Source organism: Trichoplusia ni, chromosome 6, assembly GCF_003590095.1.
Source record: "Trichoplusia ni isolate ovarian cell line Hi5 chromosome 6, tn1, whole genome shotgun sequence".
Taxonomy (NCBI): Eukaryota; Metazoa; Arthropoda; class Insecta; order Lepidoptera; family Noctuidae; genus Trichoplusia; species Trichoplusia ni.
The window spans coordinates 5,859,147-5,874,624 of record NC_039483.1 but is presented as its reverse complement, the minus strand read 5'-3'; the positions used below and the strand labels follow the sequence as shown (position 1 = coordinate 5,874,624).

Below are 15,478 nucleotides of genomic sequence, written 5' to 3'. Positions count from 1 at the left end.
ACATACTTTAATACAATTCCGACACCAATTATATCGATGAGTCCTACTTGTAAAATACTTCATGAGAGATAAATAATCATAGCATATACAACACATATAGAAGGAAGCGAAAAGACCAAAAGTATTTCGCTCTCTCGCTTATACAAAGGCAACCGTGTTACATTAAAAGCTCAATACAAAGTTATATTAGAACAATCTTAAACTCAAAATACTCACAGTAAACACAACAAGTGTCGGGCTAACATGATTAGTAGGCCACTTCAGTAGCAAATGTTCAGTGAGTTTAGCTCCCGAAGCGTCGTGTAATGCAAGCGCGAGTTCTGCTGGTTCCGTCATGCGACACACGAAGTTGTGAACTCGGACCGCGACTGTGTATGTACGAGCGCCAGGGGGCGTTGTCGGTGGGGGTGTTATGGGGGTGGTTTCCTAGAAGAAATATAAAATATGAAACTTACACAAAAATAAACTACGAACGAGAAGAAGAACTACACGTAGAACGAGTATTTATATAAGCCAAGAACGCTTGTTCTAAATGTGGGTGTCTTTGTGCATGGGCATTCCCCATGATACAGACAATAAAATCCATAGTACAGGAATACTTTTTTTAAAAAGCTTTAGTGCGAAACGTCTACAATACTGTGCTTATATTAAAAAAAGATAATAGGGTATACGTCATATAAGATGATTCCGGTATGATAAAGTTTCTTAGACAACTCACCATGTTTTTCTCGATACGAGTATTAGCTTCATCGTGTAGCGCATTTAACCTATATGTGGACACTTTTAACGGATCAACCAACATACCGTTGGCCGTTCTTACTGCTAACTCCATACCTAATGTTCTGTGGGCAAAAAGAAAAGTTATAAATTAATGATAGAAAAGACGGCATTCATTATTATAATGCGGTATGAAGATTCAAGGTTCACTTAAATTTACGTTTAACATGAGATTAATTAGTTAGTAAACTGATGGACACAGGTCTCTTGAAAAGAAGGCAAAGCTTTTAGGCCGAAGAAAATAGCAAAGGTCGATCTATATCCAACAGTTCTTTGAAATATGTTACATAATATAAAGTAAAGTCTGAGTGTAGCATCTAAAACTAGTGTATTTTAAGGGATGCATTTTCAACCGACTTCGAAGATGGGGTACTCCATTCACCTGAATGTATTTTATTGTTACCTCTGAATTCTGGACAGAATAAAACTAATTTGTTAATTCGTTATCATTTAACGTGAAATACTAGAAAACTACTTAGTCCCAAAAGATTTCATCAACCATTTTGAAATCAATTGAATGTTTTTTTTTTTTGTTAAAATGATTTACCTTAATACCTTTAATCTTTCGTCATCTTTTCGTTATTTCAATACTAACCCACTATCTAGATTAGATAAATATTTACCTTATAGATAAACTCTTAAGGTTTACAGTAGAAGTAGTAATTTACCTGTTTCCCTTATCTATAGTGAAGACTGCAGTCCTGGCGACTCGTCTCAGCTGGTCTAGTGGCAACGCTCCCGACGCCGCTTGACCTCGTAGCTCTAAGAGAGTAAGCAAGCTCACTTCCATGAACTTTAGACGGACATCGTTTGTCTGAAATTAAGAGACACAAATTCTGTTATTATTTATGCTGTTCTGACACCCAGACTCAGGAAAAGCATTGGTGGATCACTCAAATGCTTGTCCTACGCGTCATGGACGTTTAACAATCGTTGTTAATCGGGTCATGAGGAATAACCTGGCAATGAAAGGAGGGAAAGACATCAGAACGTCAGTGTCTTACGAGTTCCGTTTTCACCCTTTCGGTATGAAATTATTAAACTGACAGCTTTCTGCAGTGATAAACGTATTGGAGACACAATGGGCCTCTACTGGCAGAAATAAATGAATCTCGCAGGCGATTCCGAGGGTGAAAACTTCCTTTAGACTGATAACTAATGGAATATACATTATTTGATGTCATATAAAATTCCGTTACAGGTGCATATTTATCCGCATGACAAAACATTGACAAACAATTACACGCATTGAATATTCACGCATAATTAGCCGAATAATTATACAATGATGGTGCTCATGTTTTTGTAATTAAGTTATAAATGAGGACAACTGGGAAGGTATTAAATTCCTTCTGCTTCATGAAGGCATAGTATGAGCAGGACATTATTATAAAGTGTCAGTTGGATTTCTATGTAATATAGTATCCAGTTTTGAGGTGTACCAAGGATAAGCCTTTGTGTGATCTACGAATGCTGGTTTTGAGTCTGTGTGTCTTTGTGCATATTACATGAGTGTGTGTGAACCTTCCGCGACACAAGGATTAAATTCCGTGATACGGGAGCGGTGTTAAAAAATGGTTGTGGAAGCGTTACAGCGCTATACAGGGCGTAGAGCGACATCTCTCTTCCACGCCTGCAATAATAATATTACTGATATTGGAGGTAGGCGAGATTCCTTTAAACTAGCAAAAGGAAGATAATCACAATGCCATTATTGATTAACCCCAAAACTTTTTAAGAGTAATAAATGGTAAGAAGAATGTCATCTTATATTCTTCAATTCACAAAGGCCGCACGAATTAACATGCTCAATAGCTTTATAATAGCGTTATGTGAGTACAAAACAAAAGCACTTACGATATACAATTTCTTCCAATGCTGCAACCATTCTCTAAGAGTGACGGCTATGTCGTGCACCACGCCGTTCCCGCCAGCTGAAGCGACGACTGTGCCGCCGCATCTGGAAAAAAAATGAAAGGTTTTTTAACACTTTCGTGTACTTAGTTCTACAGTGCGATGTGATTGCGAGATAATGGTCTTCCTATTCATTCAGATATTCCTTTTCGTTTTCCTTTTCAGAAAAATTAAATACAACAATATCTCAACCATTATCTTAAGCTATTCTTTAATGCGACAGAATTATGACATAGCCAATTCCGAACAATAAATAACAACGCTATATTAGTTCAATCAACTTCATAACTAACATAACAGCCAGTCTACACAACAAGAAAGATCGGAGACCTATAATTGAACAGGTCCCAAAAGTTTCGCATCGCAAAACATTGGCTCTCTACAAAATTACTAAAGTTGGAATCGAATCATAACAACTGTAATCTCAACTAGACCTGTGGGCGTATTATGAAATACTGGCTAAGAAAATTAATGACAGTAAAAAAAAATATAGAAGCCAGTGTAACTTAGCTTATATAATAACGGCTACACAGGGTTACAAAAAGGACAGCCGCGCACTTTACTCTCACTTTTCGTGACACATCGTAGTTTTGATTCCTGCGTAAGACAAGCATTTGTGTAATCCACGAATGCTTATCCTAAATTTTGGGTTTATTGTGTATGTTAGCCAACCACAACAAGGACAGACTTATTTACAGCTGGTGACGTATTAAAAAAAGGTATGTCGATTGCGGAAGAAGAATACTTCTTACTTAAAAAATAGCCTGTCGTAGGGAATTCCTTCCATGTGATATAACACATGGATGTGAAACGTCGTAACACGTCATTCCCTAGTCTGTTTGAGGGTCACCTCAGATTGAGAAGACATTCATTGAGACATTCGTAGTGAGTCATTCAATTAATTACTTCAACAAAAAAGATTTACGTAATCACTACGTATTGTAGAAGAAATACGCTGTTATAGTCTATAAGTAAATTTATTAAATATAATTAAACGGTTTTGCTAAAATTATGAAACTATGGATATACTATTAATGGGTGTTTATTGTTTGGATGAATGGTGTTTATTACGCTTTTAAAAAACTATTATACGGATTATAACGAAATTAGGTGCACAGATATTTCGCTTGAATTAAAACTTGGAATACTTTCCATCGCGACTGTATGTTCTCGAGGGATAATTTTCGATTTATAGCGGGCGGAGTCGCTGAAAACAGCTAGTACAATATAAATATTCACTATATTCCCAAACATGGGCAAAGTTCCAGAAGCTCGTTACATAAACTGTTAAAACACTAAGCCTCAACATTTTGTCGTTTACAAAGATTTAACTTGCCACAAGAGCTTACACGCTTTTGGGGATACTGAGAAATCTCCACACATTTGGTAAGTGATCAATCACTTCACGCTTGCGACAAACGATCGTCGCAAACATTTGACATTCACAGACCTTTTATTCCGAATTGCTTTTTTGTTTAAAATTTAAACCGACTTGAAAAAGAGTAAGTATTTAAGCTTGTCTGAGTTTTCATTTTTTTGTTTTGTACTATAGTTAAGTAACGAGTCCTGAATTTAATTTAATAAGTTTAGTTACTACAGTATTTTGTATCTGACAAGGGTGTCAAATGCGCGCGGCAGAATACCCAAGAGTTGGCAAAATGCATATTAGGAGAATACGAATAATGTCAAATATTAAACAATTTCCATCATTGAATTTGTAGTGACTGGCAATTGAAACTATTAGTTTTCTTATAAATTACGATTTTCACACGACATTTCATTGATACTGTGACGTATTTCGCGAGTAGCTTCTTTAAATAAAATAAAAATCCGTAATAATAATGCAAGTAAGTAGTAAGATCATGTAGGCGTAGATCATATTTTAATAAAGCCTGACTCACAGAAAAGTGCATCAAACACTAATTCATTTTCTTGGACTGATTCAATTGGCAGTGAGAATCTTATAATGGATTAGTCAGTCATGAGTCAGTACGTATTATATATAAATTACAATCTAGGACATTTTAAAGGGACTATACCGTCATACATTACGACGTCATAATCTAGGTTTAGTTCTTCATAACTACATACTACAGTTTCGATCTAATCTCTATGTAAATATAATAAGACACTGAGATGGGAAATCATCAGATGTCTCCTTTCGCTTTAAGTTGAGCGGAAGGGAGTGTCAGACTCCTACTGACTAAAACCACCCATGTTCCTTCCTTTACGATTCATAGATCGGCACCACGGTAACCCTTTCGGACAATCCCGCTACGCCGGCAGGCATCAGGCCTAATAAGTTTCACAGAGCTTGCTGACATCAAATATAATAGAACACTGGAATAATAATTGCTAAAAAACTGTCGACTCGGGCGTATTATCGGGATATCCAGACGGGTTTCGGACCGGAGTCCTTAATCAGGAGCTGACGTGACACCGAGATCGTAAATCGAACTAAAAATGCGTGTTATACCTATTATGTCTATGGAAGAAGCGTGCAAGGAAATCTAAGTAACTCCGATAAAAAAGGATGTAATAAAAATGTATGTATACTAAGTAAGTATAAATATACATGATACGACATATTTCAACTACTTATCCGTCACACATTCTGCAATTCTGATTGCAACAAATACGTAGAAATATTATATCAGCCTAGTATACGCCAGGCCAATGTTGGACACAGTCCTCTTTGTGTGCAAAAGGATGCGTTTAGATAATTTAATAGAAAGTTTTTATCTAACTACAAAGCTAGCGATTACGATATTTTATTATTGATTATTCTCTTTAAAAAAAAAGCGTCTCCACTAACGAATTCAATCTTTTTGTCGACAGGGTTTTAAAAAAATTCAAGACACCCAAACTCAACCTCGGGTATCCAATCAGCGACACAACGCGCATATCGCTCATGGAGTGGTGACCATTGGTCGATCGAAGATTCAAAGCTGAGCTAATCATAATTATTCATATCGAACGAAAAAACGGACGCCTTTGTAGTGAGCAAGTACAGTATAGGCTCAAAACAAAAGAAAAACAACAACTAAATTTCATACGTCGCCGGTACAAATATTAACTTTCCTCTTGAATCAACTTATGCAATAGAACATGAACATAAGCAACAAGGACCTAATGACCCAATGAGTTATCAATTTGTCGCTTGCACCGTCTTGAATGACTCATCCACACACTCATACACAAACAACGTTTTTCTAACACCTCTAGACGGACCGACGACACTCAAATGATTCATATCGATATCGACCTTATCAAGGACAGCTGTAGGCGATTATGGACAGGCATACTCTAGTTTTACTATAATTAACATAAAAAACTACTAATTGACGGGGTCAATGGCCGTGATTGATAATCGTTGTCCATTGCCGAACGTATGAATCACATCACATCTGCGTTTGTGGTTGTGCGTGTGAGGTTCGCGTTTGTGTGTGTGCGTCCCGACGTTTAATTGAAATATTATCAGTTGGCAGTCATTTGTTCTACGTTACACTGATTATGTGAAATAGGAGTAGATACTCCTGTATTATTTTATTAACTTTCATATTTACTGTTTAGTTTGTGATCATGATTGCATATTTTTTTGGTGTCATGTTTGTTAGTAAATAAGGTGTCGCTAAAAGATAGGTTTGCTTTACGCGGTCAAATACTAAAAACCAATTTTATATGAGATTCTCTTTGATATGTATGATACGTCTTTCTTCGTATGTTTTATCTCGCTATATAAAATATTACCCTAGCCATGTTATAGAGCACAAGTGTCATAGAAAACATAGGTGCACTGCCTGTTCCCTTATGGAACGTCAGCTCAGCCTATGCAACGGTAATCTTTCACGACCGCGGCGAGATATCAGACGAAGGGCTCGCATTTTTACATGCGTTCCGATTCACGAGAGTTCTGACGTTCATTTCTAGAACTCACTCGAAAACTGACTAAACAGTCGGTACAGTCTTACTACTAGACTATCACAGCACGAAATACCTTATTGCCAGTAAATAGCACTTACTTGTCAACAATACAGTCCCTTATGTGTACGTAGTTCTTCGGGAAGGCACCACTGGCGTCCCTATTGAGGCATTTGCCCCAATACCACTCGTCTGTCTCTCTCTCGATGTGGACCAGTTCGCCGACATCGAACGAGAGCTGCAGAGAGCCTGGTCTGGCTGTGAAGTTGTAGATGGCTGGAAAATAAAGAAGTAAGAGGTTTTAATAAATGTAAATGTCAGGTAAATTGGAGCAAGTTTTCTAGAGCCCATTAGGGCTGATGGCTGCCGAGGCAGCGGAACTGTGCGAAAGAGTTACCGCGGCCTCTATACACAAAGGGCAAAGGAAGGAACATGGGCGGGTTTTAGTCAGTAGGAGTCTGACACTACCTTCCGCTCAACTCAAAGCGGTTTGATGATTTCCCAATGAAAAAAAAAGGTTTTTAGGGTTACGCGGTTTTAGTTAGTAAAAGTTCTGATGATATGAAATAGTTCGGAAAGGGAATTGTAACACTGAACGGGAGAAAAGTAGAGGAGCGCATGCAGGTGTTAAAACCATGACGTGACCATGACCAGTCGAAGGCAAATAGAAATAAAGGAATCCTTCAGAAATAATAGTTAAAAATAGCTTCCATACACAGTTCACACACTAAATAATCACAGTATTATTGAGCCAGGAATCACATCAAACCCATGAGCGTAAACGTCAATAAACTCAGATTTCTGGTAGCTTACCGCCAGCTCTAATGTAATATTATTGCAGGTTCAGAAGCGTGACGCCACTTGTACGAGGTATAGCGGCGTCTCTTTTTTACAACTACAATAATAGATAGCCTAGTGGTTGAGTTCACCACGCCAAACCCTCTCTGCGCAAGGTGTCGTGGGTTTGATCCCCGCGTAGTACAAGTATTTGTGTGATCGACGAATGCTTGTTGTGAGTCAGTGCATGTGGCCTGAATTTTAGTGAAACCCCCCGTGACACAAGGATGATATTCCTTAAAGGGGAAGAAACAATTGGTTCTCTAAGTGGTGATGCTAGGCCCTTAGCTGCCCCCAGGAGTCCAGGACTAAACAAATCAAGCCGAAACCGTCTAGGGTGTTACAACTTCAAGCGGTAAGCAAGTACATACAATGAAAGTCAGTCTCTCCGAGTAGATTCTTATCATAGCTAGATATCAATTAGTATGTAAAAAGCTTCATATAGATTCACTGACCCAGATATCCTCGCGATAATTACCAATAACCGGTAACCTTTGACTCACGGCGTTCAAGACACTTATTTTATTGCCGACCTATTTGTTACTACCTATTAGTATTACATTTGCGGTAAATAGATAGTGGTTGTGGTTCGGGAACTCTTTTTTGACGTATATTTCGATGATGACTAATGTACAAAATAATGCAAGACTGAAGTTGCATATTGGCGTATTCAAAATTGTAATAGAACGACACTAAGTTTTTTTTAATCTTTAATGACTGCGATGTTGGCTACCTTGGCTTATCAATTTCATCATTTCTATACATTTTTGAATTTTCATCTGAATTGCTTTCTTATTTGTCTTCATTTCAAGACAGTCCTTATTGAGACACACTCATCAGGGTCAAGAACTCTATGATATGAAGTTCGTGGGTCGTTTAATCAATTTTATACGAGACTACGACAATTTCATCTTGACGACGCGGACGTATTCCTACTTATGACGGATGCAATAAACTTTTATAAATCCTTGATGCGACAACAATATGAAAAAAAAAAACAGCACAGCACCAAAACTTGATGCGATAAAGACACCAAAAATATTACGAGAAGTTTTATATATTCTGAGGATAATTTCCGTAAGATAAGGATAATACTAGCGAATTTAAGCATGCCCATTACATTTCAATGGCTAATTAGGGAGTTCCAAACATGAACTGCTAACAAACCGTTATCCGCAAAATAGATGCTAATGAAATGTCAAATACTATGACATAATAAATGACGCTCTTATGGCTAACGTATCCTGCAAACAGAAAGATGGTATGTGCGTAATGGCACAGCTTTCCAATTTGGCACAACAATACGTGGTAGCTATAAAAAAGAATACGGACAGTCGTTGGCAAATATATAGTCCTTACGAAGTTACGAAGATACATTAAAGATAGAATTTCATTCATGAATATATTGGTGGGATAAATATTTTTGATCCCAAAACCTCTTTTTAAACTGGTCAAAGATTACCGGTAAGATGCATTTAATAGAAAAAAAAGACAAGCAATTCCATAAATCATTAATAAAGTATGGGCACGACAATCTTAAATAACCGCGAGTAATCCTTAATAGGCGGTCGCAAATTCATTAAATTCACATCAAGCATTAACAAGCATCTGTAAGTGTAACATAACCAGCTAACGAATCGCATCCTGTGCAAAGAAACGTTAAAAAGAAACACAGCTCATATTAATATGATGAAGAAAAGTTAATGTTTAACATTCATTGTACTTACACAAACAATTAATCCGGGACAATAGGGGCGGTATGCGTGTGACTCACGTAAGACAAGACAAGCGCGAGCGCACCAAAATCGCGTTCGAACGCAACTTGAGCGCGGTCTGAATGCTGATGTGGGGAGCAATAGAGCTAGCAACTTTTTAGACGGGATACACTGTGTTCATTGATTGTAGTTGTGTTTTATTTTACAGTTCAAATCGTACAACAGCTAAACGAAGATGATATATGAATAAGAAAGTTTAAGGAATGGGAGATTCATACGAGACAAAATTAAACCATAACAGACCGCATTAAAAACAAAGTACAACGTAACGATTTAAAGGAATATCAAATCAAAATGGGATGAAAAATTTAAGTACTGTTAATATAGAGACCATACTAAAAGCGATTTCAAATGAAATAGTACATTCCAATCCTTTAACAGTTATTCGTAATCGTTTCCCAAATTCGTAATCCCAAATGGACAAAAGCAAAATCGAGATCCCAAAATAAATGTAACGACATAATGTTGTCAATGAACAGCGAAAGTACTTCACGGCTTGATTCAGTCGCGGACCGTTAAAAAACAAATAAAAGAATATAAATCTATCGGAAATTGGAAGAGCTGACTGACGTCATCAACTGTTTTTTGTCGAATGCACCTAAGTCTATAAACTGCTCATTAAAATCTCATCACATACCAAACTCCAATCTACGCAAAAACAGTAAACCTGAAGCAGCACTTACCCATCCCTGAACCTATCAACTTTACGAGGGAATCTATAAAAGGGCGCGTGTAAGAGACTTGTAAATCTATCAGACATCAGATCCATACACCTGACACCGATACTTAGTAACGTGATATCAGTACCAGTATCTACCAGTCCTACCTGGTATCGCCAGCTACATTTTCGGATGAGAGCATTCGATTACATGTTCCATTTTACTGGTCATTGAACACATTGTTGTGTGACGATTAATGTATGCTTGATGAGCCGAAGGTAATTTATGGATTCTGGTATTGGTTGATATACCAAATGGAAAGCATAGTTTGCTAATTGAAGTTGAATTGATTGAGTATCGAAGCCGGCATTCATTACCTACAGACATGTAATTTTGCTTACCGAGGATAGAATTTTGATAGAAGCCCCTTATATGGTAAAAAGATGAATAGATAATAACTATTTAATGATTATCGAAGATTTTGTCCGAATTGTTTGATAATTTGAACGCATATGGCCTTCAAATTATTGTGTTGGACGTGAACAGTCGTGCTAATGAGATTTGTTCAAGCAAACGAGCTCAACAAACAAATCTCTGAGCGAAGTATCTCCTTTCATTACCACGACCTTCGCTATGACATCATTAAACAAAATACTACTGAACTTCCGAGTAAACTAATGAGCTACCTTGATTCGATTGTAGCAGCGTCATTACAACTGACCTACTCAAAAACTTGAAATCCATGTTTAGTTCCAATGAATTTCAAACCGGATTATTATTTTGAGCATAATAACGGCAAACTTTAGCTTCATCTTTAGCAAATGTGTCATCGTCGTCATCGTATACGGGTTTGCGATCCAAATAAAAAAAGTAAGTTCAACACCCCAAATGTTAAATAAAAACATATGTTGCTCACTTGTGAACTGGCAATGGACACGTGAAAATCAATTGAATCATATTTATTATGCTGATTGGACTACGTTATTGGCAGAGTGGTGTTTTGACAGACTTAATTGGACTTCCTCAGGTGACGGAAGGGGACTGAATGCGTCGTTTGCTATGTAGGGACTCGTATGCGAATATAATGGGTACCCATTAGTTATAAAGTTTTTTATTGTATATACCAAAACTCTATTTCGGATGTTTGGCCTATTATATGTACATTGTTTAATAGCCAAGCATTGCAAATTCCAAAAGAAATATAAAACAAAAGTAAAAGAAAATACGTATTTTGTACGATATTTTAAGCAGGAACTTCATTTTTGATTCCAATAAGGTTTCAACACGATTCTACGAGTATCCCATAAAATTTCATGCTAGATTAGATACAGAACAAATTATACACAAACCGTGTAAATAATTGTCTTTACCGCAAAGGCGTTAAGCTGCCGACTACTGTTCCATTCAAGACATAGTACAATCATTAGCTATGTTGTTAATATCATTTGATTCATCTTCCAATGGGTATAAGAACTAATTTTCAACAAAGTTTTGACTTTTGCGGAAACATTTATCAAGTGGCACTTATAGGATATTACCTAATAATCATAAGTGGTAACTTGAAATCAATTACCTATTATTAGTTTTAATTGCAATAGATACGTTGATAGTGAAGATTAGTTATTCAGGAACGTCCCGTCTCTAAAATGACCATGACCATGGTCATTTTTAGGAATGCCTACAATGCAAGTTAGTATTGCTGTTACAGAAACTTATCGAAGTTTAAATACATTGTTTTTTGTTACAATAGAATATCCCATCAGACTATAGAGGACGATGACTTGTATGTAAACTCCCCTACACGTATTTTTTCACTCCTCCTTTCAAATATAATAAAGGCTATTAATATTTTACCATCTACAATAGAGCGACACAAAAATCCAAATATGGAAATAATTTCCTCTAATAACGCAGTAATCTAAGAACGATTAGCTATCAACTTAGAATCATAAACTTTACGAACTAAAATACAGTAAACAAAAAATCAGGCCGAGAAAATTACTCGAGTGTCTCATGGTCACACCATCGAGAGCGTGAGATTTTGATGATTCCTAGATCCAATAGAATAATTGATTTGGCATTTAGATAACTGGTCGAGATTTCGTACAGTAGTTTGGTCCCCCAAGTGTATATACTCATACCTACAGTAGTAGATATAACAGGTGTTTTGTATCAAATAGAAAAGCTATGTAAAATAGCTATCAAGGTCAAGGGCGAGTAGACTGGCGAGACAGGATTGGAGATGTGGAAGTGAAGCAACGAAAAACATAAATATTTGTTGTTATAGCGACAGTAGAAAAAAAACATCATCAGTCCTATTTACAAGGTTCCTCAGATAAAACCCTGTGACAGACGGACAGAGAGACAGTGGTGCTCCAAAAATAGGGTTACCTTTTGATTGCTGAACCTTAAAAAACATGACGGAATCTTAATATGTCGTCACTTTCGACATTTCCAAGGAGTCTTGGGAATAGAGTAGGTATACTGTGCCTTCTCGAAAGGATACAGTGAAACTATATCCAAATAGGTCAGGTAAAAAAGAACTAACCTGGATTACCACACTTTTAGATTAGCAGTTCAATTAAAAGAATAGGAAGGACTACATAGGCAGAATCTTTCAATAAAATTGGCAAGTACCACATTCATACAGAACATCAGAATACCCATTTGATTAAAAACTTGAGTACACCATTATTGATATAACTAAAAAGGAAGGTTCATCTTAATTTCACTTGAGACATACCTACCTACCAATACCGATATACCTTTAAACAAAACAATACACAGTACTTTATTTCTTTACCACACAAAAGATAAGAAAATCCAGTCCACTACAATTAATATGGGCCACTAAATAACACGGTTCTTGCTTCTTACTCCAGAAATAGATTTAAACTGTACAGAGTGACCCGCGCTATCATGTCTCTGTGACGATTGAAAATGAAGATTAACTGTAACTATCTCTATTGGTATTAGACTAATTGGTAGTAATAGGTCATAGCGACACGTCTTGAAGATGTTTGTGTTTCGGAAGCTAGTTTGAGTGTATTTTGAAGTTATTTAGGCTATCATTTCAAAGGAACTACAACTGCACAAGTTGATCACAGGTTAAGCTACACTAGATACAGTCAGACTGTGGATGTGTGACCATCAACGACATAGCAAGTTCAGCCATGTTTCGAAAGACACATTAATTGCGTGTCCTGGTTGTTATTCATACATCTTTGACAGTTGTCAAAGTCAGTCTCAACCTAGAAAATCTGACCAACAGTGTAAATAAAGGGTATTGTGCTGCCGTGCAGTACACTGCAGTAACTTCTTTTAAATCACTGGTACTTAGCTGATCTCTTCCAAACTATCTAAATAATACAAACAGTAGTTGGTAATGATACTAATACTCTATTAAAGCATCTTTACTGCCAAATACAGTTTTTACAGGTAGTAATTAGAAGGAAATAAACTTATGCAAAAATCCCAAACTGGTTGTCAGTCAATGTGCCATGTTTGTGTTTTTTTAAACAATTGTTTGCTGGTATAGAAAAAACATATCCAGTAGAGAGGAGAGAAAACTAAAGAATGGAGAAAAATAAATAGTAACAGATAATAAACAGATTCCGTTGATAAATAATAAAACCTATGTCTACTATGTATGAATTTGTAACAGAATCATCATAAATATAATAGTACTTCAATATAATAAGACAGTTAACATCATAAATAACTTTATAATGACTTTATTTAAGGATGTTAGTGGTGGTAATTATTATTGTAATGTATTTCCCTACTGTATTTCCTTATTCAAACAGATCTGTAGCATCCCGATCCAATAACACAAGTGTTGTTGAGAATTCAGTATTTACAATAAATCCTGAAATTTTGCTGATATTATGATGAAAACTTGAAGGAACTTGAAAAAATTGTATAGTGAAAAAATATATATTAGAATGCCTATTTAAAAAAAAATATTTATCAATGTGATGTTACGTAGCCAAATTATAATGGCAATTGTTTTTCTTTTTTTTGTTTCTTTAGTAATGATGGAACTAAAAATCTTTTTTTTGCGGACATTGCCGGAAATTAGACATAACATATGCATCAACATAATGAAGTCTTGTCGCAACAACCATGATTATACTAACATTTGTATTATTTGATATAAATTTAAAATGATGAATGACAGTTGGGAGTAGAAAGTCTTTTTAGTAAAAAGGATAGTGAAATTTGTCTTAGAAGTGTTGTAAATAATTAGCCTAACACCACATTCTCTTAAACATGAGGAAAATAATAACAAATCATTGGTGAACCGAGTGAATTCCTTAACCAATGTCAAGTTAGATACTTTATCTCATTGCAATAAGGAAACCTTGATACATAAATAAGAAAATTGTCAATCCATCAATCCAAAACAGTCAACATAGAACATTATCACATTCAATTGTACAGAGGAACATTATTTGTATAAAAAAGGATCGAATAAAAACATAACAGACGTCGTTCGTCCAATTAAGCATTAAGAATTAGTTATCAATCAACTTATTTAATCACAACTTTGGGAGTGGCCAATGACAACGGAGATGACGTTCGGACATCCTAGTTCTCGCGAAATGAGGGCTATCCCAAACAGGATAACGATAGAAATATGCTGTATGTAGGAGTCTGATACAATGTTTATATTTATCGCGACTCTGCGGGAGGTAACACGAACATCATTCGACACCAATACACAACATCCTGACAAATTGAGCGGGAATAAAATATAACTCACCAACTGCGTACACTTCTTCATCTTCAAGTTTACGCCAAACAGTCATTGTGATAAACTCGCGTATATTTTTGTATTATTTTTTTATCGAACGAAAATTGTGTAGCTCGTCATTTTTACCAAACCAATATTTGACAAATTGTGACAGCGTGGTGTTGCTGTTTTATTTTTTTTAGTAAGTCACGTCAAGTATTCTGCGCTGCAGCGCTTTAGAGCGCCAGTAGTCTGATAAATTTTGATTTATTTTGGAACATACAAATTATTTTTACAGTGTTTTGTTGAGTGTAAGATGCTAGAAAATACTTATAAAAGGTAAACACTGAACACAAATTTGTAGTATTTTCAATACTTTGTTGCTTACATATTTGTGGCTTACACACGGAATTGAAGCGACAGACATTAGTCACATTTTTTGTTCTGGCAATGTTTTGCTGACACAGATTAAAAATATGATTTAAGAGTACAGATTATTATGAAAAGTTTGAAACTTAATATTTATTAATTAAAGTTATTTCTACCAATACAACAAAATTATTAAAGCCTTTTATGTAACTCTTAATGTTGCTGAGAACAGAAAACCGAAAGACCGCTGTAACGCGCTTATTTCTACCGAGTGCTACATTTTGATCAGCAAGAGTCTGTTTTCTTTTAGTTAACACTTCAATCTATTTTATTATTCTTCTTAATATGGTATCGAAATCTTATTAATTAAAAGTAACTTAACTATTAAACATATTATGTTGCTGTAGCTATTTTCAAATCATGCATAATAATATACAAAGCTGATTAATGCATGGGATCTTATCAACATTAAATAAACACTTTATCCCAGA

The 15,478-nt window shown here is 35.8% G+C and overlaps 1 protein-coding gene across 4 annotated transcripts in view; it reads right to left on the bottom strand.

Annotated features, from left to right (window-relative positions):
* LOC113495489 (dedicator of cytokinesis protein 1) overlaps nucleotides 1–14,848 on the bottom strand; it is a 42,131-nt gene extending 27,283 nt beyond the window's left edge. For 2 of the 4 annotated variants that reach the window (XM_026874268.1, XM_026874269.1), the window contains exons 1-6: nucleotides 14,649–14,848; nucleotides 6,714–6,888; nucleotides 2,635–2,737; nucleotides 1,446–1,591; nucleotides 719–842; nucleotides 217–426 (exon numbers count right to left, since the gene is read on the bottom strand). In XM_026874268.1, coding sequence (XP_026730069.1) covers nucleotides 217–426; nucleotides 719–842; nucleotides 1,446–1,591; nucleotides 2,635–2,737; nucleotides 6,714–6,888; nucleotides 14,649–14,694 — 804 coding nt within the window. In that variant the 5' untranslated portion in view covers nucleotides 14,695–14,848. The remainder of the gene's footprint in view (nucleotides 1–216; nucleotides 427–718; nucleotides 843–1,445; nucleotides 1,592–2,634; nucleotides 2,738–6,713; nucleotides 6,889–14,648) is intronic. The other 2 variants (XM_026874270.1, XM_026874271.1) reach the window with 2 other exon arrangements.
* Between the last annotated feature and the right edge of the window lie 630 nt (nucleotides 14,849–15,478).